The following is a 27,015-nucleotide window of genomic DNA, read 5'->3' as shown; positions in this document are numbered from 1 at the left end:
TCTATTCCTCTTAATATCTTGTACACCTCTATCATGTCTCCTCTCATCCTCCTTCTCTCCGGAGAGTAAAGCCCGAGCTCCCTAAATCTCCGATCATAATCCATACTCTGTAAACCAGGCAGCATCCTGGTAAATCTCCTCTGTACCCTTTCCAATGCTTCCACATCCTTCCTGTAGTGAGGCGACCAGAACTGGACACAGTACTCCAAGTGTGGCCTAACCAGAGTTTTATAGAGCTGCATTTAGGGAATTAAAGTGGTCGGCCACTGGGAAGCCCTGCCTGTTGCAGGCGGGGCCGTGGGTTGCTGAAACTACGCCAGGTCTTGCAGAGGAGGTCTGCAGAAGCGGTAGGTGGATTGTCGGGTGAAGTGTGGGCTCGCCTCCTGGGAGTATTTGGGTGGGGGGGAGGGAATCATGGAGCGAGCGAATCCCTGTGGAAAGCAGAGACACGGGGATGAGTCTGGTGGTAAGATCCCGCTGAAGGTGGGGGAAGTTGCTGGGGTAAGATGTGTTAGATACCTGGGCTTGTGGGGTGGTAGGCGAGGACGAGAGGAACTCCATCCCGGGCAATATCAGCAGGAAAATGGGGTGAGGGCAAATATCCGGGGAGTGGATGAGATACGGTCGGTAGTGCCTTCTCTGAGGAGAGAGGACATTCTCCGATATTAAGCCTCATCCTGGGAAGAGGAACTGAGAGAAGGCACTTCCACAAGCGACAGGGTTGGGAAGAGGACGCGGGCTTATAAAGTATACCAGCCGGCAGCAGACAGCCTGTCTTGGGAGATGGAGACGGGGGGATCGAGCGGAGGGAGAAAGGATTCAGAAATGGGCCACTAAGCAGAAATTATACCTCTTTACACACACAACAACACACAAAAAAACAATTTATAACCAGGAGAAAAGCACCGTCGGGAAAAGTCGTAGGAGTGCTGTGACTGCAGTTAATATCTTTAAAAGCTGATACTTGAACCCCACCGCCCTCTGCTATCAGTTTGTTATCTGATTAGAGCGGATAACGAGGGCACTCTAGCAAAGGCAAATTGCATTCTCTATTCCCCTCCTCCAATCCCTACTTTCCGATCGCTGACGTCTTCCGCCTTGTGTCTCTGACACTTCAGCCGAGAGGTTTAGAGAAGCCAGTCAGCTCTCTTTCTATTGATTTTGTCTTTGCAATCAGACCGTAAGCTGTCTGGGGTGATGGATTTCACAGTTTCACCACCCGCTGGCCGAAGGAATTTCTCCTCATCCCTGTTCTAAATGGGCGCCCCTTTGTCCTGAGGCTGTGTCCTCTGGTCCTGGACTCCCCCACTATAGGAAACATCCTCTCCACATCCACTCTATCTGTGTCCTCTGGTCCCAGACTCCCCCACTATAGGAAACATCCTCTCCACATCCACTCTATCTGTGTCCTCTGGTCCTAGACTCCCCCATAGGAAACATCCTCTCCACATCCACTCCATCTGTGTCCTCTGGTCCTAGACTCCCCCACTACAGGAAACATCCTCTCCACATCCACTCTATCTGTGTCCTCTGGTCCTAGACTCCCCCACTACAGGAAACATCCTCTCCACATCCACTCTATCTGTGTCCTCTTGTCCTAGACTCCCCCACTATAGGAAACATCCTCTCCACATCCACTCTATCTGTGTCCTCTGGTCCTAGACTCCCCCACTATAGGAAACATCCTCTACACCCACTCTATCTGTGTCCTCTGGTCCTAGACTCCCCCACTATAGGAAACATCCTCTCCACATCCACTCTATCTGTGTCGTCTGGTCCTAGACTCCCCCACTACAGGAAACATCCTCTCCACATCCACTCTATCGAGACCTTTCACTATTCAATGAGATTCCCCCCCACACCCCCCCATCCTTCTAAAGTTCAGCGAGTACTGGCCCAGAATCATCAGACTCACTGCAGGCATTAACCCTTTCCTTCCTGCAAGTATTCTCATAAACTTCCTCAGGACTGTTTCCAATGTCAGCTTGTTCTTTCTTAGATAAGGGGCCCTATCCAAGTGCGGTCTCACCAGTGCCTCATAAATTCTCAGCGTTATGTCCTTGTATACACTCAACGATTCAGGAACAGCTTCTTCCCCTCTGCCATCAGGGAGGAGGTACAGGAGCCTGAAGACACACACTCAACGATTCAGGAACAGCTTTTCCCCTCTGCCATCAGGGAGGAGATACAGGAGCCTGAAGGCACACACTCAGCGATTCTTCCCCTTTGCCATCAGGGAGGAGGCACAGGAGCCTGAAGACACACACTCAGCGATTCAGGAACAGCTTCTTCCCCTCTGCCATCAGGGAGGAGGTACAGGAGCCTGAAGACACACACTCAACGATTCAGGAACAGCTTCTTCCCCTCTGCCATCAGGGAGGAGGTACAGGAGCCTGAAGGCACACACTCAACCATTCAGGAACAACTTCTTCCCCTCTGCCATCAGGGAGGAGGTACAGGAGCCTGAAGACACACACTCAGCGATTCAGGAACAGCTTCTTCCCCTCTGCCATCAGGGAGGAGGTACAGGAGCCTGAAGACACACACTCAACGATTCAGGAACAGCTTCTTCCCCTCTGCCATCAGGAAGGAGGTACAGGAGCCTGAAGACACACACTCAACGATTCAGGAACAGCTTCTTCCCCTCTGCCATCAGATTCCTGAATGGGCATTGAACCTGCAAGTTAAACTTAAGGGAGTCCTGACCAAGGGCCTCCCAAGTCCCTCCGCGCCTCTAATTTCTGAATTTTCTCCCTGTTTAGAAAGTTGTCTGCACCTTTATTGCTTCAACCAAACTGCGTGACCGTACTCTTCCCGAACCTGCCACTGCTTTGCCCCATTCTCCCAACCTGTCTGAGTCCGTCTGCAGACTCACTGCCCCCTCAGCACTTCCTGTCCCTCCGCCTGTCTTCGTGTCGTCCTCAAGCGTGGCCGCAAAGCCATCAACTCTGCCGCCCAGTTCCTTGACGTGTAAGTGTCGATAAGCTTTTCCCACTGTGCAGGAGCTCGACCTGCCCTTGGAACCACCGCTAGACCGATTTGGACGGAAAGCAGAAGGACGGACTGCTCGTCAGTCAGGACCACCCCACCTCTGGCATCGGGAGACTGCTCCGTGTACGATTTACCACAAAAAAAAAGGAGGGCGTGAGGGCTCATTCTATGCCACACCAATCAGAAGAGGCTCTCCAAACTAGTCTCACTGGAAGCCCTGCTAGTTACGGATCTTCTCAGACTCAGAAAACATGTCGCTTCCCCCAGCCGTCAGCGCCCGCCCATTTAATCCACCCCACCATCATTAACACCCGCACCTCTCCACAGCCCCTCAGCACCCCTCGCCCCACCCCCTCACCCTATGCTGCTTCCGGATTGTTTGTCCCGCTCTCGTAAATCCCGAGAGGAAGAGTCCCAGGAATGTGTGTCCTTGGGTTGTGGGAACAGTTCGGTGAGTGAAGTTATCCCCTCTGGTTCTAGAACCCAGTGGTTGAGAGGGTAATAACTGTTCCTGAACCTGGTGGTGTGGGTCCTGAGGCTCCTGTACCTCCTTCCTGATGGGTGAGGGGTAATAACTGTTCCTGAACCTGGTGGTGTGGGACCTGAGGCTCCTGTACCTCCTTCCTGATGGTTGAGGGGTAATAACTGTTGCTGATCCTGGTGGTGTGGGTCCTGAGGCTCCTGTACCTCCTTCCTGGTGGTTGAGGGGTAATAACTGTTCCTGAACCTGGTGGTGTGGGTCCTAGGACTCCTGTACCTCCTTCCTGGTGGTTGAGGGGTAATAACTGTTCCTGAACCTGATGGTGTGGGACCTGAGGCTCCTGTACCTCCTTCCTGATGGTTGAGGGGTAATAACTGTTGCTGATCCTGGTGGTGTGGGTCCTGAGGCTCCTGTACCTCCTTCCTGGTGGTTGAGGGGTAATAACTGTTCCTGAACCTGGTGGTGTGGGTCCTAGGACTCCTGTACCTCCTTCCTGGTGGTTGAGGGGTAATAACTGTTCCTGAACCTGGTGGTGTGGGTCCTGAGGCTCCTGTACCTCCTTCCTGATGGTTGAGGGGTAATACCTGTCCCTGAACGTGGTAGTGGGTCCTGAGGCTCCTGTACCACCTTCCTGAGGTGGGAAGAGTGCATGACCTGGCTGGTGGGGGTCCCTGATGATGGAGGCTGCTTTCCTGCGGCAGCGTTTCATGTCGATGTGCTGAAATGGTTGGGAGGGCTTTACCCGTGATGGACTGGACCGAATCCACAATGTTTTTTCGGACTTTACATGTTAACTTCGGACCTACCATCAAGCCCGAGGTTAACGTTTATTGAGAACATTCAGTGTGCTGGAGGTAATTCAGCAGGTCGGGCAGCATAAAGATCTGTCTTTTTGGCCGAGACCCTTTGTTGGGACGTCGTCGCTTGTTCAGCTCCCCCCATAGATGCTGCCTGACCTGCCGAGTCCCTCCACCATTTTTTGCGGGTTGTTGGAGGTGTCTATTACCTCCAGGATCTGCAATTACGATATTTCTGATTACTGCCAAAACGCCAGAGGAACCCAGCAGCTTCTGTGGAATTGTCTCGGTCTGAGACATGGACTGTTTATTCCCATCCATCGCTGCTGAGCTCCTCAGGAGGTACAGCCCGATTTTGCCGTGCATCTCCCTAAATGGGAAGTCGTACCTTTGTAAGACTGATAGGTGTAGTCGTGAGTGTCCCTCTCTGCCTTGAATCTTCCTGCCCTATTCCAGGCGCTTCCGTGCGATGTTCCAGGCATCTCCTGCTGTCCTCTCAGATCCAGTGGTGCTGGGGACAGACAAGCCCAACACTGTCGTCAGATAGCAGCCCCGCGCGTTCGCGTATGAAATCCGCAACTTGCCTTGCAGCGGCCCAGCAGGTCCCGCAGCCGCCCGGCAGCTCCAGTCACCTGCCCGCAGCCCCGTTCTTGGGTCGAAGATTTGACCGACGCGGGAGATCCCGCAGGTGCTGGCTGGAAGCCCGGAGCTACACGTGCAGAGTGCAGGAGGCACTCAGCGGGTCGGGCATCGCCTGTGGAGAAGTGCGGAGAGTCGACTTCTCGTGCCGGTTTCGTGCATTCACTTCCACTCCCCTCTCTGCTGTGCTGTTCATTTTCATTTGTGCCCGCGTAAGACACTGAGGCCGATCACAGAGGCACAAGAGATTCTGGGGGTGCTGGAAATCCAGAGCAATACACACACACGTAAAATACTGGAGGAACTCAGCAGGTCAGGCAGCATCTGTGGAAATGAAAAAAATAGACGGCGTTTCCGGCCGAAACCCTTCATCAGAACTGGAAAAGATGGAGTAATTCCTCTCCCTAGATGCTGCCGGACCTTCTCGGTTCCTCCAGCATTTTGTGTCCCGTACGCTGGATTCATTGTCTTCATCAGGACCGAGGAACGGAGGCGTCCCGGCGAAGGGTCTTGGCCCGAAATGTCAGCTCCTTGTTCTTTTCCCTAGCTGCTGCCTGAGCTGCTGGGTTCCTCCTGCATTTTGTGTGTGTTGCTCAAAGGGGAACATTCAGCATTGCTGTCACTCTTTGGAACACGAGAGCAAAATGAATTATTACTCCCAATCTGTTGCAGCATTTAAAAAAAAATACACACAATAAGCATAAAGGACATTATTTAAAAAAAACAATAAATATACATTATATAAAAGTCATCAATATAATTATATTGCAGGTGCGCGCCACTTAATGTCCATTTGGACAACGTCCAATCGCATACACGTGCGTAGTCCTGATCGGAGAACGTGACGTAGCGGATGTGACCAATCTTGAATATTGCGCGTCTCTTGAGTGTAGTAGCATTAGCTCTCTGTGTAATTTTCTTTGGAAAATATGACAGTAAAGTGCATCATGGCTCCCAAACGCAGCAAAACCACTCCCCGTGGTAGCAGCAGCAAAAGGCAAAGGGAAAGTATTGATTTGGAAGTGAAACAAAAGGTTGTTAAACAATATGAAGGTGGAAAACCAGTGAATGCTATTGCCCGAAAATGCGAGAGGGACCTATATTGGATATGGAGGAATTGCGAATGACGTGGATTGAGGACCAAACACAAAAGGTAATCTCTCTCAGCACGCTGACGATCACTGCTAAGGCACGGAGCTTGTTCGAAAAGCTTAAAGAGAAAGCAGAACCAGACAACGATATCGAGGTTGGTGCTACTCTGTATAGGTCTGCATGAGTACATAATATGGTGTTCACATAATGTCCGATTTCACGGAAAGTATCGTGGATGTTAAGCGATGCATACCTGTGTAGAATTGCTTCGTAAATTATATAAAACACAGTGTGCAAGTGACTGTCCGATACATAGACTGATTGTACATTTTTAGGGTGTTTTTAGGGGTTAACTTCGACAACTGACTAGAGCCACCAATCTTCAGATCTGAATATGGACGGTAGATGAAATTTAAAGTGCAGCCCTGAACGATGGGTTCCTAAGAGCTGTTAACCACAGTGTAACTGGATGGACCTGACCATGTTGATTTAAATTCACTATTTGCGGGTGTCACTCGGGTGTCTGTAGCGCAGGTGCAAAGCAGGAGCTGTGAAGGTTGTGGTGCGGTTCAAAGAAAGCGTTGTAGATGCATTGCAAATATGGAATTGTCCTGAACCTTCAACAGACAGAATGCCGTGTAGTGCGGGGTCGGGTAGGCCTGTTTCCTCCGAAAGGGTTCTCAGTGTGACGCCTGCACTGTCTCATTTAAAGAGACCCCTCCTCCTGGGTGACTTTGTCCACCTGGCAACGTAGAGGAAGTGCCGCTTTGGTGATGCGCACGTAGTGTTGGTGGGGGTGGGGTGATGTTGCCCGTGTGGTCTTTGCACTTTCTCCCTGATTGCATGGGTTCTCCCGGGTTTCTTCCACATCCCACAAGACTTAGGAGCAGAATTGGACCCACTTCTATGTTCTACATCTGAAAAGACTTTTACTATCCTCTTCGATATTATCGGCTAGCTTACCTTCACTATTTCATCTCTTCCCTCCCTATGGCTTTCTGTTGGTTTTTTAAAAACCTCCCAGTCCCCTAACTTCTACTAATTTTTTTTTTCAGGTTTACTGTTGATTTTATTGTACTGTACCAAAGTTCAAAACAAAATTATTTACAGACTGGAACAAAAAGACTAGTTCACGGAACAGTCAGTTCATGAAACTGACAGCAACATCCAATGTCTATTCTGTGTATTTTCCAAGAATATCTCCATCCCTGAACAAGAAGTAATCCTTATCTTCTAAAACCACTTTAGTTCCTCCATATTCAGGGAGTAGAACGGTTTCACCAACTTTTATGCTAACTGGCTGTACATCTCCATTCTTTACTCGACTCCCTGGTCCAACTGCTACCACTGTTGCTTGCAAAACTTTTCCCTGAGACTTTTCTGGAATCATAATGCCACCTTTCATCATGGTTTCTGCTGCAACTTTTTCCACCAGAACACGGTCAAAGAGGGGAAGGAACCTTTTAAATGCTTGACCTGCCATTTCTACTCTTTCTCTTCGAGCAAGCTCTGTAAATCACACAGCTTGTCTGCAACCTCCTCTCCGCAGCCTAACTTGTACTAATTTTTGCTGCATTAACTTTTGCTTTTATATTTTCCTTGTCTTCTCCCGTCAGCTGCGGCTGGCTCATCGTCCGTTTTGAAAACCTCTTCATCTTAGGGATGTGACTATCCTGCGCTTTCCGAATTGCTCCCAGAAACATTAGCCATTCCTGCTCTATCATCAGCCCACTGTATATGGTTCATGCTGTAATTTAGTCTTTATTATGTATTCCCCTGTACTGCCGCAGCAGAACAACAGATTTCACGATATTAAGCCTGAATTTGATTCTTTTGTACATTTTTCACAGCACTGAAGGAGGGCATTGAGCCTCTCTCAGCTCTCTGAACCCAATTCAACCTGCCACTGATCTCCCTGTACCCCGTTCTCACTCAAACACCCGTGGACTCCCCCCCCACCCCCAAATACTCCTGCTGTCCGCCCACAGGAGCTAAGTAACACAACGGCATCCCTCAGAGGCCTTGTAAGGCACTAGTCAGACCACAGCTGGGAGTACCGCAGTTCTGCTTCGGGCCCCTTATCCACAAAAATACATGCTGGCATTGGAGACGGTCCAGAGGAGATTCACGAGAATGATCCCGGCATTGGAAGGGTTAATGTATGAGGAGCATTTGATGGCTCTGGGCCTGTACTCACTGGAGTTTATGAGGAGGAGAGGGGGATCTCATTGAAACCGATCAAATAATGAAAGGCCTTGATAGAGTGGGTGTGGAGAGGATGTTTCCTATAGTGGGGGAGTCTAGGACCAGAGGACACAGATAGAGTGGATGTGGAGAGGATGTTTCCTCTAGTGGGGGGAGTCTAGGACCAGAGGACACAGATAGAGTGGATGTGGAGAGGATGTTTCCTATAGTGGGGGAGTCTAGGACCAGTGGACACAGATAGAGTGGATGTGGAGAGGATGTTTCCTATAGTGGGGGAGTCTAGGACCAGAGGACACAGATAGAGTGGATGTGGAGAGGATGTTTCCTATAGTGGGGGAGTCTAGGACCAGTGGACACAGATAGAGTGGATGTGGAGAGGATGTTTCCTATAGTGGGGGAGTCTAGGACCAGTGGACACAGATAGAGTGGATGTGGAGAGGATGTTTCCTATAGTGGGGGAGTCTAGGACCAGAGGACACAGATAGAGTGGATGTGGAGAGGATGTTTCCTATAGTGGGGGAGTCTAGGACCAGAGGACACAGATAGAGTGGATGTGCAGAGGATGTTTCCTATAGTGGGGGAGTCTAGGACCAGAGGACACAGATAGAGTGGATGTGGAGAGGATATTTCCTATAGTGGGGGAGTCTAAGACCAGAGGACACAGATAGAGTGGGTGTGGAGAGGATGTTTCCTATAGTGGGGGGGGGAGTCTAGGACCAGAGGACACAGATAGAGTGGATGTGGAGAGGATGTTTCCTATAGTGGGGGAGTCTAAGACCAGAGGACACAGATAGAGTGGGTGTGGAGAGGATGTTTCCTATAGTGAGGGAGTCTAGGACCAGAGGGCACAGATAGAGTGGATGTGGAGAGGATGTTTCCTATAGTGAGGGAGTCTAGGACCAGAGGACACAGATAGAGTGGATGTGGAGAGGATGTTTCCTATAGTGGGGGAATCTAGGACCAGAGGACAGATAGAGTGGATGTGGAGAGGATGTTTCCTATAGTGAGGGAGTCTAGGACCAGAGGACACAGATAGAGTGGATGTGGAGAGGATGTTTCCTATAGTGGGGGAGTCTAGGACCAGAGGACAGATAGAGTGGATGTGGAGAGGATGTTTCCTATAGTGAGGGAGTCTAGGACCAGAGGACACAGATAGAGTGGATGTGGAGAGGATGTTTCCTATAGTGGGGGAGTCTAGGACCAGAGGACACAGATAGAGTGGATGTGGAGAGGATGTTTCCCATAGTGGGGGAGTCTAGGACCAGAGGACACAGATAGAGTGGATGTGGAGAGGATGTTTCCTATAGTGGGGGAGTCTGGGACCAGAGGACACAGATAGAGTGGATGTGGAGAGGATGTTTCCTATAGTGGGGGAGTCTAGGATGAGAGCGCACAGATAGAGTGGATGTGGAGAGGATGTTTCCCATAGTGGGGGAGTCTGGGACCAGAGGACACAGATAGAGTGGATGTGGAGAGGATGTTTCCTATAGTGTGGGGAGTCTAGGACCAGAGGACACAGATAGAGTGGATGTGGAGAGGATGTTTCCTATAGTGGGGGAGTCTAGGACCAGAGGACACAGATAGAGTGGATGTGGAGAGGATGTTTCCTATAGTGAGGGAGTCTAGGACCAGAGGACACAGATAGAGTGGATCTGGAGAGGATGTTTCCTATAGTGGGGGAGTCTAGGGCCAGAGGACACAGATAGAGTGGATGTGGAGAGGATATTTCCTATCGTGGGGGAGTCTAGGACCAGAGGACACAGATAGACTGAATGTGGAGAGGATGTTTCCTATAGTGGGGGAGTCTAGGACCAGAGGACACAGATAGAGTGGATGTGGAGAGGATGTTTCCGATAGTGTGGGAGTCTGGGACCAGAGGACACAGATAGAGTGGATGTGGAGAGGATGTTTCCTATAGTGGGGGAGTCTAGGATGAGAGCGCACAGATAGAGTGGATGTGGAGAGGATGTTTCCCATAGTGGGGGAGTCTGGGACCAGAGGACACAGATAGAGTGGATGTGGAGAGGATGTTTCCTATAGTGTGGGGAGTCTAGGACCAGAGGACACAGATAGAGTGGATGTGGAGAGGATGTTTCCTATAGTGGGGGAGTCTAGGACCAGAGGACACAGATAGAGTGGATGTGGAGAGGATGTTTCCTATAGTGAGGGAGTCTAGGACCAGAGGACACAGATAGAGTGGATCTGGAGAGGATGTTTCCTATAGTGGGGGAGTCTAGGGCCAGAGGACACAGATAGAGTGGATGTGGAGAGGATATTTCCTATCGTGGGGGAGTCTAGGACCAGAGGACACAGATAGACTGAATGTGGAGAGGATGTTTCCTATAGTGGGGGAGTCTAGGACCAGAGGACACAGATAGAGTGGATGTGGAGAGGATGTTTCCGATAGTGTGGGAGTCTGGGACCAGAGGACACAGATAGAGTGGATGTGGAGAGGATGTTTCCTATAGTGGGGGAGTCTAGGATGAGAGCGCACAGATAGAGTGGATGTGGAGAGGATGTTTCCCATAGTGGGGGAGTCTGGGACCAGAGGACACAGATAGAGTGGATGTGGAGAGGATGTTTCCTATAGTGTGGGGAGTCTAGGACCAGAGGACACAGATAGAGTGGATGTGGAGAGGATGTTTCCTATAGTGGGGGAGTCTAGGACCAGAGGACACAGATAGAGTGGATGTGGAGAGGATGTTTCCTATAGTGAGGGAGTCTAGGACCAGAGGACACAGATAGAGTGGATCTGGAGAGGATGTTTCCTATAGTGGGGGAGTCTAGGACCAGAGGACACAGATAGAGTGGACGTGGAGAGGATCTTTCCCATAGTGTGGGGGAGTCTAGGACCAGAGGACACAGATAGAGTGGATGTGGAGAGGATGTTTCCGATAGTGTGGGGGAGTCTGGGACCAGAGGACACAGATAGAGTGGATGTGGAGAGGATGTTTCCTATAGTGGCGGAGTCTAGGACCAGAGGACACAGATAGAGTGGATGTGGAGAGGATGTTTCCTATAGTGAGGGAGTCTAGGACCAGAGGACACAGATAGAGTGGATCTGGAGAGGATGTTTCCTATAGTGGGGGAGTCTAGGACCAGAGGACACAGGTAGAGTGGATGTGGAGAGGATGTTTCCTGTAGTGGGGGAGTCTGGGACCAGAGGGCACAGATAGAGTGGATGTGGAGAGGATGTTTCCTATAGTGGGGGAGTCTAGGACCAGAGGACACAGATAGAGTGGATGTGGAGAGGATGTTTCCTATAGTGAGGGAGTCTAGGACCAGAGGACACAGATAGAGTGGATCTGGAGAGGATGTTTCCTATAGTGGGGGAGTCTAGGACCAGAGGACACAGATAGAGTGGACGTGGAGAGGATCTTTCCCATAGTGTGGGGGAGTCTAGGACCAGAGGACACAGATAGAGTGGATGTGGAGAGGATGTTTCCGATAGTGTGGGGGAGTCTGGGACCAGAGGACACAGATAGAGTGGATGTGGAGAGGATGTTTCCTATAGTGGCGGAGTCTAGGACCAGAGGACACAGATAGAGTGGATGTGGAGAGGATGTTTCCTATAGTGAGGGAGTCTAGGACCAGAGGACACAGAGAGAGTGGATGTGGAGAGGATGTTTCCTATAGTGGGGAGTCTAGGACCAGAGGACACAGATAGAGTGGATGTGGAGAGGATGTTTCCGATAGTAGGGGAGTCTAGGACCAGAGGACACAGATAGAGTGGATGTGGAGAGGATGTTTCCGATAGTGGGGGAGTCTAGGACCAGAGGACACAGATAGAGTGGATGTGGAGAGGATGTTTCCTATAGTGGCGGAGTCTAGGACCAGAGGACACAGATGGAGTGGATGTGGAGAGGATGTTTCCTATAGTGGGGGAGTCTAGGACCAGAGCACACAGATAGAGTGGATGTGGAGAGGATGTTTCTTATAGTGGGGGAGTATTGGACCAGAGGACACAGATAGAGTGGATGTGGAGAGGATGTTTCCTATAGTGGGGGAGTCTAGGACCAGAGGACACAGAGTGAACGTGGAGAGGATGTTTTCTATTGTGGGGGAGTCTAGGACCAGAGGACACAGATAGAGTGGATGTGGAGAGGACGTTTCCTATAGTGGGGGGAGTCTAGGGCCAGAGGACACCGATAGAGTGGGTGTGGAGAGGATGTTTCCTATAGTGGGGGAGTCTAGGACCAGAGGGCACAGACAGAGTGGATGTGGAGAGGATGTTTCCTATAGTGGGGGAGTTTAGGACCAGAGGGCAGAGTTAGAGTGGATGTGGAGAGGATGTTTCCTATAGTGGGGGAGTCTAGGACCAGAGGCCACAGATAGAGTGGATGTGGAGAGGATGTTTCCTATAGTGGGGGAGTCTAGGACCAGAGGACACAGATAGAGTGGATGTGGAGAGGATGGTTCCTATAGTGGGGGAGTCTAGGACCAGAGGACACAGATAGAGTGGATGTGGAGAGGATGTTTCCTATAGTGGGGGAGTCTAGGACCACAGATAGAGTGGATGTGGAGAGGATGTTTCCTATAGTGGAGGAGTCTAGGACCAGAGGACACAGATAGAGTGGATGTGGAGAGGATGTTCCCTATAGTGGGGGAGTCTAGGACCAGAGGACACAGATAGAGTGGATGTGGAGAGGATGTTTCCTATAGTGGGGGGTCTAGGACCAGATGACACAGATAGAGTGGATGTGGAGAGGATGTTTCCTATAGTGGAGGAGTCTAGGACCAGAGGACACAGATAGAGTGGATGTGGAGTGGATGTTTCCTGTAGTGGGGGAGTCTAGGACCAGAGGACACAGATAGAGTGGATGTGGAGGGGATGTTTCCTGTAGTGGGGGGAATCTAGGACCAGAGGACACAGATAGAGTGGATGTAGAGAGGATGTTCCCTATAGTGGAGGAGTCTAGGACCAGAGGACACAGAGTGGATGTGGAGAGGATGTTTCCTATACTGGGGGAGTCTAGGACCAGAGAACACAGATAGAGTGGATGTGGAGAGGATGTTTCCTAGTGAGGAGTCTAGGACCAGAGGACACAGATAGAGCAGATGTGGGGAGGATGTTTCCTATAGTGGGGGGAGTCTAGGACCAGAGGACATAGAGTGGATGTGGAGAGGAAGTTTCCTATAGTGGGGGAGTCTAGGACCAGGGGACACAGATAGAGTGAATGTGGAGAGGATGTTTCCTGTAGTGGGGGAGTCTAGGACCAGAGGACACAGATAGAGTGGATGTGGAGAGGATGTTTCCTATAGTGGGGGAGTCTAGGACCAGAGGACACAGAGTGAACGTGGAGAGGATGTTTTCTATTGTGGGGGAGTCTAGGACCAGAGGACACAGATAGAGTGGATGTGCAGAGGATGTTTCCTATTGTGGGGGAGTCTAGGACCAGAGGACACAGATAGAGTGGATGTGGAGAGGATGTTTCCTACAGTGGGGGAGTCTAGGACCAGAGGACACAGATAGAGTGGATGTGGAGAGGGTGTTTCCTCTAGTGGGGGTGTCTAGGACCAGAGGGCACAGATAGAGTGGATGTGGAGAGGATGTTTCCTATAGTGGGGGAGTCTAGGAGCAGAGGGCACAGATAGAGTGGATGTGGAGAGGATGTTTCCTATAGTGGGGGAGTCTAGGACCAGAGGACACAGAGTGAACGTGGAGAGGATGTTTTCTATTGTGGGGGAGTCTAGGACCAGAGGACACAGATAGAGTGGATGTGGAGAGGACGTTTCCTATAGTGGGGGGAGTCTAGGGCCAGAGGACACCGATAGAGTGGGTGTGGAGAGGATGTTTCCTATAGTGGGGGAGTCTAGGACCAGAGGACACAGATAGAGTGGATGTGGAGAGGATGTTTCCTATAGTGGGGGGAGTCTTGGACCAGAGGACAGATGGAGTGGATGTGCAGAGGATGTTTCCTATAGTGGGGGAGTCTAGGGCCAGAGGACACAGATAGAGTGGATGTGGAGAGGATGTTTCCTATAGTGGGGGAGTCTAGGACCAGAGGACACAGATAGAGTGGATGTGGAGAGGATCTTTCCTATAGTGGGGGGAGTCTAGGACCAGAGGACACCGATAGAGTGGGTGTGGAGAGGATGTTTCCTATAGTGGGGGAGTCTAGGACCAGAGGACACAGATAGAGTGGATGTGGAGAGGATGTTTCCTACAGTGGGGAGTCTAGGACCAGAGGACACAGATAGAGTGGATGTGGAGAGGATGTTTCCGCTAGTGGGGGAGTCTAGGACCAGAGGACACAGATAGAGTGGATGTGGAGAGGATGTTTCCTATAGTGGGTGAGTCTAGGACCAGAGGACACAGATAGAGTGGATGTGGAGTGGATGTTTCCTGTAGTGGGGGAGTCTGGGACCAGAGGACACAGATAGAGTGGATGTGCAGAGGATGTTTCCTATAGTGGGGGAGTCTAGGACCAGAGGACACAGATAGAGTGGATGTGGAGAGGATGTTTCCGCTAGTGGGGGAGTCTAGGACCAGAGGACACAGATAGAGTGGATGTGGAGAGGATGTTTCCTCTAGTGGGGGTGTCTAGGACCAGAGGGCACAGATAGAGTGGATGTGGAGAGGATGTTTCCTATAGTCGGGGAGTCTAGGAGCAGAGGGCACTGATAGAGTGGATGTGGAGAGGATGTTTCCTATAGTGGGGGAGTCTAGGACCAGAGGACACAGAGTGAACGTGGAGAGGATGTTTTCTATTGTGGGGGAGTCTAGGACCAGAGGACACAGATAGAGTGGATGTGGAGAGGACGTTTCCTATAGTGGGGGGAGTCTAGGGCCACTGATAGAGTGGGTGTGGAGAGGATGTTTCCTATAGTGGGGGAGTCTAGGACCAGAGGACACAGATAGAGTGGATGTGGAGAGGATGTTTCCTATAGTGGGGGGAGTCTAGGACCAGAGGACACCGATAGAGTGGGTGTGGAGAGGATGTTTCCTATAGTGGGGGAGTCTAGGACCAGAGGACACAGATAGAGTGGATGTGGAGAGGATGTTTCCTACAGTGGGGAGTCTAGGACCAGAGGACACAGATAGAGTGGATGTGCAGAGGATGTTTCCTATAGTGGGGGAGTTTAGGACCAGAGGACACAGATAGAGTGGATGTGGAGAGGATGTTTCCGCTAGTGGGGGAGTCTAGGACCAGAGGACACAGAGAGAGTGGATGTGGAGAGGATGTTTCCTATCGTGGGTGAGTCTAGGACCAGAGGACACAGATAGAGTGAATGTGGAGAGGATGTTTCCCATAGTGGGGGAGTCTAGGACCAGAGGACACAGATAGAGTGGATGCGGAGAGGATGTTTCCTATAGTGGGGGGAGTCTTGGACCAGAGGACAGATAGAGTGGATGTGCAGAGGATGTTTCCTATAGTGGGGGAGTCTAGGACCAGAGGACACAGATAGAGTGGATGTGGAGAGGATGTTTCCTATAGTGGGGGAGTCTAGGACCAGAGGATACAGATAGAGTGGATGTGGAGAGGATGTTTCCTATAGTGGGGGGAGTCTAGGACCAGAGGACACCGATAGAGTGGGTGTGGAGAGGATGTTTCCTATAGTGGGGGAGTCTAGGACCAGAGGACACAGATAGAGTGGATGTGGAGAGGATGTTTCCTACAGTGGGGAGTCTAGGACCAGAGGACACAGATAGAGTGGATGTGGAGAGGATGTTTCCGCTAGTGGGGGAGTCTAGGACCAGAGGACACAGATAGAGTGGATGTGGAGAGGATGTTTCCTATAGTGGGTGAGTCTAGGACCAGAGGACACAGATAGAGTGGATGTGAAGTGGATGTTTCCTGTAGTGGGGGAGTCTGGGACCAGAGGACACAGATAGAGTGGATGTGCAGAGGATGTTTCCTATAGTGGGGGAGTCTAGGACCAGAGGACACAGATAGAGTGGATGTGGAGAGGATGTTTCCGCTAGTGGGGGAGTCTAGGACCAGAGGACACAGATAGAGTGGATGTGGAGAGGATGTTTCCTCTAGTGGGGGTGTCTAGGACCAGAGGGCACAGATAGAGTGGATGTGGAGAGGATGTTTCCTATAGTCGGGGAGTCTAGGAGCAGAGGGCACTGATAGAGTGGATGTGGAGAGGATGTTTCCTATAGTGGGGGAGTCTAGGACCAGAGGACACAGAGTGAACGTGGAGAGGATGTTTTCTATTGTGGGGGAGTCTAGGACCAGAGGACACAGATAGAGTGGATGTGGAGAGGACGTTTCCTATAGTGGGGGGAGTCTAGGGCCAGAGGACACCGATAGAGTGGGTGTGGAGAGGATGTTTCCTATAGTGGGGGAGTCTAGAACCAGAGGACACAGATAGAGTGGATGTGGAGAGGATGTTTCCTATAGTGGGGGGAGTCTAGGACCAGAGGACACCGATAGAGTGGGTGTGGAGAGGATGTTTCCTATAGTGGGGGAGTCTAGGACCAGAGGACACAGATAGAGTGGATGTGGAGAGGATGTTTCCTACAGTGGGGAGTCTAGGACCAGAGGACACAGATAGAGTGGATGTGCAGAGGATGTTTCCTATAGTGGGGGAGTTTAGGACCAGAGGACACAGATAGAGTGGATGTGTAGAGGATGTTTCCGCTAGTGGGGGAGTCTAGGACCAGAGGACACAGATAGAGTGGATGTGGAGAGGATGTTTCCTATCGTGCGTGAGTCTAGGACCAGAGGACACAGATAGAGTGAATGTGGAGAGGATGTTTCCCATAGTGGGGGAGTCTAGGACCAGAGGACACAGATAGAGTGGATGTGGAGAGGATGTTTCCTGTAGTGGAGGAGTCTGGGACCAGAGGACACAGATAGAGTGGATGTGGAGAGGATGTTTCCTATCGTGCGTGAGTCTAGGACCAGAGGACACAGATAGAGTGAATGTGGAGAGGATGTTTCCCATAGTGGGGGAGTCTAGGACCAGAGGACACAGATAGAGTGGATGTGGAGAGGATGTTTCCTATAGTGGGGGAGTCTAGGACCAGAGGACACAGATAGAGTGGATGTGGAGAGGATGTTTCCTGTAGTGGAGGAGTCTGGGACCAGAGGACACAGATAGAGTGGATGTGGATCCTACAGCGGGTGTGCCTGCATTAAGTACATCAAGGTAGTTACAAAGCACCACCCACCTGTGTAAGATGGACAGCTGGGGCCTGACTGCGGGGGCAACTCCTCCTTCTTAACCCACTTTGGTCTGTGCTGAGTGTCCACGGTCGGCTGTCCGGCAGGGCCTGCGGCTGGAATCTCGTCTGAGGAGCTGTCGGACGACCCGGCCACTGCTGCTCGCCACTGGCCCCGCGGGAGGCCTGGCGTCGAAGGGAAGTGGGCGCCACCTGGAATGAGGAAATGCCCCTGGTAAGCAAGCGTATCATGGGTGCAAAGCTTCAGCCAGCCCGGCCGAGCAGTGCCCTGGGCGAGACTTCGTCGCTAAAGCGACAGAGCATTAGTTAACGTTGAAGCGAAGCTCCTTAATGTCCCGTGGATTCATTGTTCGGCATTCTGCAATTCCCGTTCTCAGTTTAGTTCAATTTATCTATCTATTTAACATTGTTTCCTTCATTCATCTACCTATCTATTTATAGAACATAGAAATCTACAGCACATTACAGGCCCTTCGGCCCACAATATTGTGCTGACCATGTGACCTACTCTAGAAACTGCCCAGAATTACCCTACTGCAAAGCCCTCTATTTTTCTGAGCTCCGTGTACCTGTCTAAGAGGCTCTTACAAGTCCCTATTGGACTGCCGCCGGCAGTGCATTCCACCACCCACCACTCTCTGCGTGGAAAAGCTTACTCTTGACGTCCCCTCAGTACCTACTTCCAAGCAGCTTAAAATTATGCTGGCCATTCCAGCACTGGGGAAAAGCCTCTGACTATCCACACGATTGATGCCTCTCATCATTTTACACACCTCTATCAGGTCACCTCCGTCGCTCCGAGGAGAAAAAGCTCATTTCACACAACCTATTCTCATAAGGTCCGCTCCCCAATCCGGGCAACGCCTCCTCTGCGCTCTCTCTATAGCAACCACATCCCAACTGTAGTGAGGTGACCAGAACTGAACACCGTCGCCTTCTTTCGGTTTTTATTGATTTATTATGTGCTTGCACAGTCGGTCTTTCGGTCTGTCAGCCTCTGTATCTGGTTTTTCACCGAATCTGTCACATTTCTCTGCTCTGCTGTGAATAACAGCGGGAAAACCAGAATTGGGTTTACTACCACTGGCACGCGTTGTGAGATCGGCTGTTCTGCCGCAGCAGTACATTGCAATACATAAAAGTAATTGGAAAATACTATCATTTACAGTAAGTAATATATATTTAAAAAAATAAATTAAATATGTAGTGGAATTGAATTGAAAATACACATGGACTAAGAAGTTTACTCTCCAGTGGGGTCATCAGTTGATCTGCCACCTGTCTTCAGGAGTTTCGGCCCGCTCATGATCAAGACTCCCTCGAGGGCAAAGAGAGCAAATAAATAAAAGTAAATCTCAGGGTAGTATATGGTGACATATACGTACTTGGATAATGAATTTAGTTTGAACTTCAAATCCTGCTCGGGGTAATATCAGAATAACGTTTGTTCTCATAAAGTGGAGCGGGTAAACCGGCGGCGCGAGAATGATCCTGGGGATTGAAAGGGTTAATGCGAGAGGTGCGTTTGATGGCTCTGGGCCTGTGCTGGCTAGAGTTTCGCAGAGAGAGGGAGGGATCTCTCTATCGAATTTTGAAAGGCCCAGATGGAGTGGATGTGGAGAGGATGTTTCCCATAGTGGAGGAGTCTAGGACCAGAGGACACAGATAGAGTGGATGTGGAGTGGATGTTTCCTATAGTGGGGGAGTCTAGGACCAGAGGGCACAGATAGAGTGGATGTGGAGTGGATGTTTCCTATAGTGGGGGAGTCGAGGACCAGAGGACACAGATAGAGTGGATGTGGAGAGGATGTTTCCTATAGTGGGGGAGTCTAGGACCAGAGGACACATATAGAGTGGATGTGGAGAGGATGTTTCCTATCGTGGGGGTGTCTGGGACCAGAGGACACAGATAGAGTGGATGTGGAGAGGATGTTTCCTATAGTGGGGGAGTCGAGGACCAGAGGACACAGATAGAGTGGATGTGGAGAGAATGTTTCCTATAGTGGGGGGAGTCTAGGACCAGAGGACACAGATAGAGTGGATGTGGAGTGGATGTTTCCTATAGTGGGGGAGTCTAGGACCAGAGGGCACAGATAGAGTGGATGTGGAGTGGATGTTTCCTATAGTGGGGGAGTCGAGGACCAGAGGACACAGATAGAGTGGATGTGGAGAGGATGTTTCCTATAGTGGGGGAGTCTAGGACCAGAGGACACATATAGAGTGGATGTGGAGAGGATGTTTCCTATCGTGGGGGTGTCTGGGACCAGAGGACACAGATAGAGTGGATGTGGAGAGGATGTTTCCTATAGTGGGGGAGTCGAGGACCAGAGGACACAGATAGAGTGGATGTGGAGAGAATGTTTCCTATAGTGGGGGGAGTCTAGGACCAGAGGACACAGATAGAGTGGATGTGGAGAGGATGTTTCCTATAGTGGGGGAGTCTAGGACCAGAGGACACAGATAGAGTGGATGTGGAGAGGATGTTTCCTCTAGTGAGGAGAGACTGGAGCCAGAGTACAGTCTCAGAATGGAAGGACAGCCCTTTAGAACAGAGATGAGGAGGAATTTATCTAGCTGGAGGGTGGTGGATCTGTGGAATTCATTGCCACAGACGGCTGTGTGGGCCGTCATTGGGTCTATTTAAAGCGTTGGCTGGTAGGCTTTTGGATTAGTCAGGATGTCAGAGGCTACGGGGAGAAGGCCGGAGAATGGGGGTAGAGAGGGGCAATAAGCGAGCCTTGAAGGAATGGCAGAGTTGAGTGGATGGCTGAGCGGTCTAATTCTGCTCCGATGTTGTCTGGTCTTCCCAAAAGGGCTGTAGACGGTGGGCGGCAAAATGGACTGAGAAATATTCTTTTTGCCGATGGCTGTGAAGGAATACAGGACTGCGAGCGTAAATAGCGTTAAGATGCGTGATAGAAAAATGAAGGGCTGTGTAGCAGGGAAGGGTTAGATCGGAGTAGGTTAAAAGGAGACCAGAGGGGTCTGTACTGTGCTGTAGTGTTTTGTGTTCAAGTCAAGTCAAGTCACTTTTATTGTCATTTCGACCATAACTGCTGGTACAGTGCATAGTAAAAACAAGACGACGTTTTTCAGGACCATGGTGTTGCATGACACAGTACAAAAACTAGACTGAACTACGTAAAAAAACAACAGGGAGAGAGCTACACTAGACTACAGACCGACCCAGGACTGTATAAAGTGCACAAAACAGTGCAGGCAATACAATAAATAATGAACAGGACAATAGGGCAGTAAGGTGTCAGTCCAGGCTCTGGGTATTGAAGAGTCTGATGGCCTGGGGCTTGAGGGACTCAACGTCTCTCTTTCTTCTTAAGTGCAACACAGACCTGGAATTGATGTGGACACCGTGATAGCTTTAGTCATTGCACAAGTTGCATCTCAGTGTTTTCTTCGCCTCAATAACTGAGGTAGAAAATGTGGGAAGCGCAGTCAACATTTCAGGCAGGGGCAGGGCCAGTGGCCTGAAACCCTACCTCTGTTTCCTCTCCACTCCGACGCTGCCCAACCTGCTGAGTGTTTCCAGCATTTCCTGTTCTTGTACACAAGAGATTCTGCGGATGTTGGAAACCCGGAGTGAACGTGCATGGGCGCACGCACAGACCCCCCCTCCCAGGTCAGGCAGCATCTACAGATTGGAATAAACGGTCGACGTTTCGGGCCGAGTTCCTTCTTCGGGACTGGGAAGGGATGGGGAAGAGGATGGAGGAGAGGTGGAAGATGATGGGTGAAGCCAGCTGGGTGGGAAAAGTAAAGGGCTGGGGGGAGGCGGGATCTGATCGGAGAGGAGAAAGGGACCCAGGGTGAGGTAGGAAGCTAGAATAGAGATTAGAAGAAGGGGGCAGGGGGAGGAAACTGGAAGGAGAAATCGATATTCTTGCCATCAGTTTGGGGGCAACCCAGACAGAATACAGCACGACACAGTAAAGGCACTTGTGGTGCGCGAGGTTAACACAAAACAGTGAATCTCAGGGCTTTAAAGGGTGACGTGTGTGTACTTCCATCATAACTTCCCTTTACTGCTTGTGGTTTACAGTTCGTGCTAAGAACTGACGCCTGGTTCTTGTTTGAATTGATATCCTGCTGTGCTCTTATTACTCCAGAGCACTCCCTGGCTGGCAGGTCATCAGGGGACGTGCGAGACTTGCAAGTTTTGTGGGGAAATTGGATAATTTTAAGCGTGTTTGTCATAGCTGGAGAAAGTATTGGGATCAAGCTCCCACTACCTGTCAAATGCCCCCAATGGCATGTGACTCAAACAGCCTCTGACAACCAAGTCCAGCTCCCGGCCTTCACCTGTGCTTTAGCTACAAAGCCCGGCGGGACCGTTTCTACTGACAGGAAGAAGGGGCAAAGGCGGGTCACTGGCACCTTAAAACCTGTTGCTCCGGGCAGACGGGGCTCGTCAGCTCATCCAGAAGGAAAACTCTGATCTCAAACCTCCCGCTGTCTTGCGGCTACACCCACTCACAGGGGGGGGCTTCGGGAGTGAACCCTGAGGGGAAAATCCGGAGCTGGTGTGCCTAAGGCAGCCCTACGTTGAGTTCAACGCTGACCAGCAACTCCTGGTATCAGCCTCTGCCGTTCCTTTGGGTTGGAGAGGGGGAGCCCGCTACACGGGCAACAGCTCGCTCTCCGTATCGTACTGACCAGGCTTGTGTATCTCGACTCAATATCCAAAGTCGACCAAGACCAGCGCAGGCCTCAACAACGTAACGTCTAGTGTGATGCTGTTGTAGAGCCAGCGATCAACGATCAGAATTCAGTTCCCTCTGCCGCCTGGGAGGAGCTTGTACACTCTCCCAGCGACTGAGTGACTTCACCAGTTTTCTCCCACAGACCAGTCGACAGGTTAACCCGTCTTGTTGTAAATTCTCCCGTCATTAGGTTGGGGTTAAATCGCGGGGGGGGGGAGGGGGGGTTAAATAGCATTTAAACAAAAATAGGATGTTGAAAAGATCTGGGTCACCTGGTTGGGGGGGGGGGGGTGGGGCGCCACGGAATGTTAGGTGGGACGTGACCTGGACAAGTGCTTTTGGAAACTTAAAAGCACAGCATGCTTGCACAGAGAGTGACCAGTTCCTCGGGAGAGAACAGAGAGACGTAGGGGCAGGGAAATTTTAGACCATAGACCATTGCCACATAGGAGCTGAATTAGGCCATTCAGCCCATCGAGTACTTTATTAGGATTTTGAAGAGATCTGCCATGTCAACAAATACACTCAAAAATTTCTGTAGATGTACTGTGGAGAGCATTCTGACAGACTGCATCACCGCCTGGTATGGGGGGGCTGCTGCACAGATCGGAAAAAGCTGCAGGGGGTCGTAAATCTAGTCAGCTACCGCTTGGGTACTAGCCTACAAAGTACCCAGGACATCTTCAGGAAGCGGTGTCTCAGAAAGGCAGCGTCCATTATTAAGGATCTCCAGCATCCAGGACATGCCCTTTTCTCACTGTTACCATCAGGGAGGAGGTACAGGAGCCTGAAGACACACACTCAACGATTCAGGAACAGCTTCTTCCCCTCTACCATCAGGGAGGAGGTACAGGAGCCTGAAGGCACACACTCAGCAATTCAGGAACAGCTTCTTCCCCTCTGCCATCAGGGAGGAGGTACAGGAGCCTGAAGACCCGCACTCAACGATTCAGGAACAGCTTCTTCCCCTCTGCCATCAGGGAGGAGGTACAGGAGCCTGAAGACCCACACTCAGTGATTCAGGAACAGCTTCTTCCCCTCTGCCATCAGGGAGGAGGTACAGGAGCCTGAAGGCACACACTCAACGATTCAGGAACAGCTTCTTCCCCTCTGCCATCAGGGAGGAGGTACAGGAGCCTGAAGACCCACACTCAACGATTCAGTATCAGCTTCTTCCCCTCTGCCATCAGGGAGGAGGTACAGGAGCCTGAAGACCCACACTCAGTGTTTCAGGAACAGCTTCTTCCCCTCTGCCATCAGGGATGAGGTACAGGAGCCTGAAGAGATACACTCAACGATTCAGGAACAGCTTTTTCCCCTCTGCCATCAGGGAGGAGGTACAGGAGCCTGAAGGCACACACTCAACGATTCAGGAACAGCTTCTTCCCCTCTGCCATCAGGGAGGAGGTACAGGAGCCTGAAGGCACACACTCAGTGATTCAGGAACAGCTTCTTCCCCTCTGCCATCGGGGAGGAGGTACAGGAGCCTGAAGACACACACTCAACGATTCAGAAACAGCTTCTTCCCCTCTGCCATCTGACTCCTAAATGGACATTGAACCCATGTACACTACCTCACTTCTTTTTAATATACAGTATTTCTGTTTTTGCACATTTTTTTTGAAATCTATTCAATATACGTAATAGGTTTACTTTAATTGATTAAATTGTTAATTTAAGTTTATTTATTTTTTTTCTTTTCTCTGCTAGATTATGTATGGAATTGAATTGCTGCTGCTGAGTTAACAAATTTCAAGTCACATGCTGGTGATAATGAACCTGATTCTGATTCTGAACAGATCAGATATGGCAAAGTTATTTCCCATGGGAGGGAAGTCTAGGTCAAGAGGGCACGACTTCAGGATTGAAGGACGTCCATTTAGAACAGAGATGTGGAGAAATTACTTTAGTCAGAGTGTGGTTCATCTGTCGAATTTGTTGCCACGAGCGGCTGTGGAGGCCAAGTCATTGGGTGCTTTTAAGGCAGCGATAGATAGGTTCTCGATTAGCCAGGGCGTCAAAGAGTATGGGGAGAAGGCAGGGGAGTGAGAATGACTGGAAGAATTGGATCAGTCCTTGATTGAATGGCAGAGATGGGCCAAATGGCCTACTTCTGCTACTATATCTTAAGGTCTTGCTCTTTTCCTAGACGCTCCCTGGCTTGCTGAGTTCCTCCAGCATGTCCAGTGTGTAGCGTGATTACAGAAATCAGCTGGGGAAACACTGAAGGAAGTTTCATCAGAGGGTGCTTTTTTCTAAAAAAAATCTATTGGGAAACATTTCATCATGAGAATCTACACTAACTGCTTGGTAGTCTGCTCGGCCTACGTGTCGTCCCATTCTGATCAGTCTGGCTGTTTGTAATCCACTGCGTGAGACAGTCCTGTAATCCACCCAGTATTTACTTTTCCCCAGCTTCAGGTTCGATCTTTGCTTCTGTCACTCTGCCGTATCGCAAAGTAATTCCTAGGAATTCCAGTGCTTTGGGCAGTCAACACTTCATATACTTAAGTCGGAGCCCTCGCGGCCTCCCGGCCCTCGCCCTGCTCCTCTTAACACATTCTCCGTCTGTCCGCAATCATTCCCACTTTCAATTTTTAAAGTGAGTAAGGCATGTGCATTGCCCACACATCCTGCAGCATCCACCATCCAGGCCAATCTCTTGCCATCGGGTTCAGGAACAGTTATCACCCCTCAACCATCAGGAAGGAGGTACAGGAGCCTTAGGACCCACACCACCAGGTTCAGGAACTGTTATTACCCCTCAACCATTAGGAAGGAGGTACAGGAACCTCAGGACCCACACCACCAGGTTCAGGTACAGTTATTACCCCTCAACCATCAGGAAGGAGGTACAGGAGCCTCAGGTCCCACACCACCGGGTTCAGGAACAGTTATTACCCCTCAACCATCAGGAAGGAGGTACAGGAGCCTCAGGTCCCACACCACCGGGTTCAGGAACAGTTATTACCCCCTCAACCATCAGGAAGGAGGTACAGGAGCCTCAGGACACACACCACCGGGTTCAGGTACAGTTATTACTCTTCAACCATCAGGAAGGAGATGTACCGGAATGCTGTCTGAATTAGAGAACACATCTTATGAGGAGAGGTTGAGTGAGCTGGGGCTTTTCTCTCTGGAGTGAGGGAGGATGAGAAGTGACTCGATGGAGGTGTACAAGATGATGAGGCATAGATTGAGGGGGTAGCCAGGGACTTTTTCCCAGGGCAGAAAGGGCAACTACAAGGAGTAAACCTCTGTGCCCTCTCTAAAGCTGCCACATCTTCCCCGTAATGAGGCAACCGGAACTGAGCTCAGTTCTCCAAGCGTGGTCTAACTGGGGTTTTATAGAGCTGCTGCAGCTCGCGGCTGTTGAACTCAGTCCCCCAGCTAATGAAGGCCAACACGCCTTCTTTACCACCCTATCACCTTGCACGGTAACTTTGAGGAACCTTTGGAACTTGGACTACAAGTCCCCCTCCGCCGTTGGAATAGTCGTAGATGATGGAGCTTTAAGGGTTAAGTACATTACTGGTCTTCTGGGCCAGTTCTCAGCCCTCAGTTTGATTTTCAATGGCTTCCCTGCTGCTGGTGTGATTTTAGCAGAAAAACGCTACAGTGCCCTCTTCCTGGGGAAATGAAAAGTACGTGGGATTAAATGTTATTGTTCCTGAAACACGATCTCTCTGGTATTTAAGCGAGAGGAGACGTGGGTGGTCTGAGTGGAGAGGGCTGTTATGAGCCCTTGCGCTGGCCTGATCATGTTACGCACATCAAACCGTTCAGGCGTTCGCGACTCTCCGGCGTCAAAAGCAGCGTTCAGAACTCCACTCCTCTGCAAAGAAAGGGAAAGGGAGGTGGCCCACCATCGGGCTCTCGTGAGCTCGTCTGTGAAATGCACCGAGCACCTCAAAAGGGGGCAGGTTTTCGCGCTGCCCGGCCAGATAGCTGAGCAACCGTATCGTCAGGCGGTCCGATGACGCGGCAGTGGTGGGGCCCATCGGTGACGGCCCCCGGAGAGGAGGAGGGAGGCCGGTTGCCGCAATAATAACCTTTTCTGCGACGCCAACAAGGCAACGGAGATGGCTATCAACTTCGGGCCAACTCACACCACTCCCACGGCCCTTTAGATCGCCAGCATGGCTGTTTGAACTCCCGGGGGTCCACATCGCCTCTCGTGGCCCCAGGACACAGCCCTCGCAGTCAAGAAAGCTCGCCAGCGTCTCAACTTTCTGAGGAGGCTGCGGAGAGTTGGACATTCGATATACATACTCCCGTCATTCTACAGATGCCCAGCAGGGGGCGTCCTGATGGGCTGCATCACTGCCCGGTTCGGAAACTGCTCTGCGGAGGGCAGGAATTCTCCACAATGGGGAGTCAAAACTACCCAACGTACCAGCCTACCCACCGTCAAGGACATAGGTACAGAAAGGAGCCAGTAACATCATGAAGGATCCCAACCACCCTGCTCACGGACTGGTTGTCCCACTCCCATCGGGGAGGAAGCTACGTAGCATCCACACCAGGACCACCAGACTCAAAAACAGTGACTTTTCCCAAGCAGTGAGGCTCATCAACACCCCCACCCACCGACCCACCCCCCTACACCCCAATCACCCACTGACCTACCACTCCACACCCCCAATCACTCACTGACCCACCCCTCTACACCCCCAATCACTCACTGACCCACCCCTCTACACCCCCAATCACTCACTGACCCACCCCTCTACACCCCCAATCACTCACTGACCCACCCCTCTACACCCCCAATCACTCACTGACCCACCCCTCTACACCCCCAATCACTCACTGACCCACCCCTCCACACCCCCACTCACTGACCCACCCCTTCACCCCCCCAATCACCCCCCCAATCACCCACTGACCCACCCCTCCACACCCCAATCACCCACTGACCCTCCCCTCCACACACCCCATTTACCCACTGACCCA

General features: G+C 51.0%; 2 protein-coding genes across 3 annotated transcripts in view; both read right to left on the bottom strand.

Annotated features, from left to right (window-relative positions):
- LOC132385589 (uncharacterized) overlaps window positions 1-27,015 on the bottom strand; it is a 61,595-nt gene that overhangs the window by 21,474 nt on the left and 13,106 nt on the right. Inside the window, exons 2-3 of one of the 2 annotated variants that reach the window (XM_059957754.1) lie at window positions 17,330-17,533; window positions 4,658-4,780 (exon numbers count right to left, since the gene is read on the bottom strand). In XM_059957754.1, the coding sequence (XP_059813737.1) occupies window positions 4,658-4,780; window positions 17,330-17,533 (327 nt within the window). The remainder of the gene's footprint in view (window positions 1-4,657; window positions 4,781-17,329; window positions 17,534-27,015) is intronic. The other variant, XM_059957755.1, reaches the window with a different exon arrangement.
- Window positions 7,043-7,564, bottom strand: LOC132385587 (10 kDa heat shock protein, mitochondrial-like). The gene has a single exon (XM_059957753.1). It carries the CDS (start codon window positions 7,481-7,483, stop codon window positions 7,175-7,177), a length of 309 nt encoding a protein of 102 aa, XP_059813736.1. The 5' UTR covers window positions 7,484-7,564; the 3' UTR covers window positions 7,043-7,174.

Source organism: Hypanus sabinus (assembly GCF_030144855.1).
Source record: "Hypanus sabinus isolate sHypSab1 chromosome X1 unlocalized genomic scaffold, sHypSab1.hap1 SUPER_X1_unloc_12, whole genome shotgun sequence".
NCBI lineage: Eukaryota > Metazoa > Chordata > Chondrichthyes > Myliobatiformes > Dasyatidae > Hypanus > Hypanus sabinus.
The sequence above is the reverse complement of the archived record's forward strand: the minus strand, read 5'-3'. Positions and strand labels throughout refer to the sequence as shown.

Excerpts from the sequence above, each read along its gene's own strand:
- LOC132385587 (XM_059957753.1), bottom strand. The coding sequence starts at position 7,483 with ATGGCAGGTCAAGCATTTAAAAGGTTCCTTCCCCTCTTTGACCGTGTT.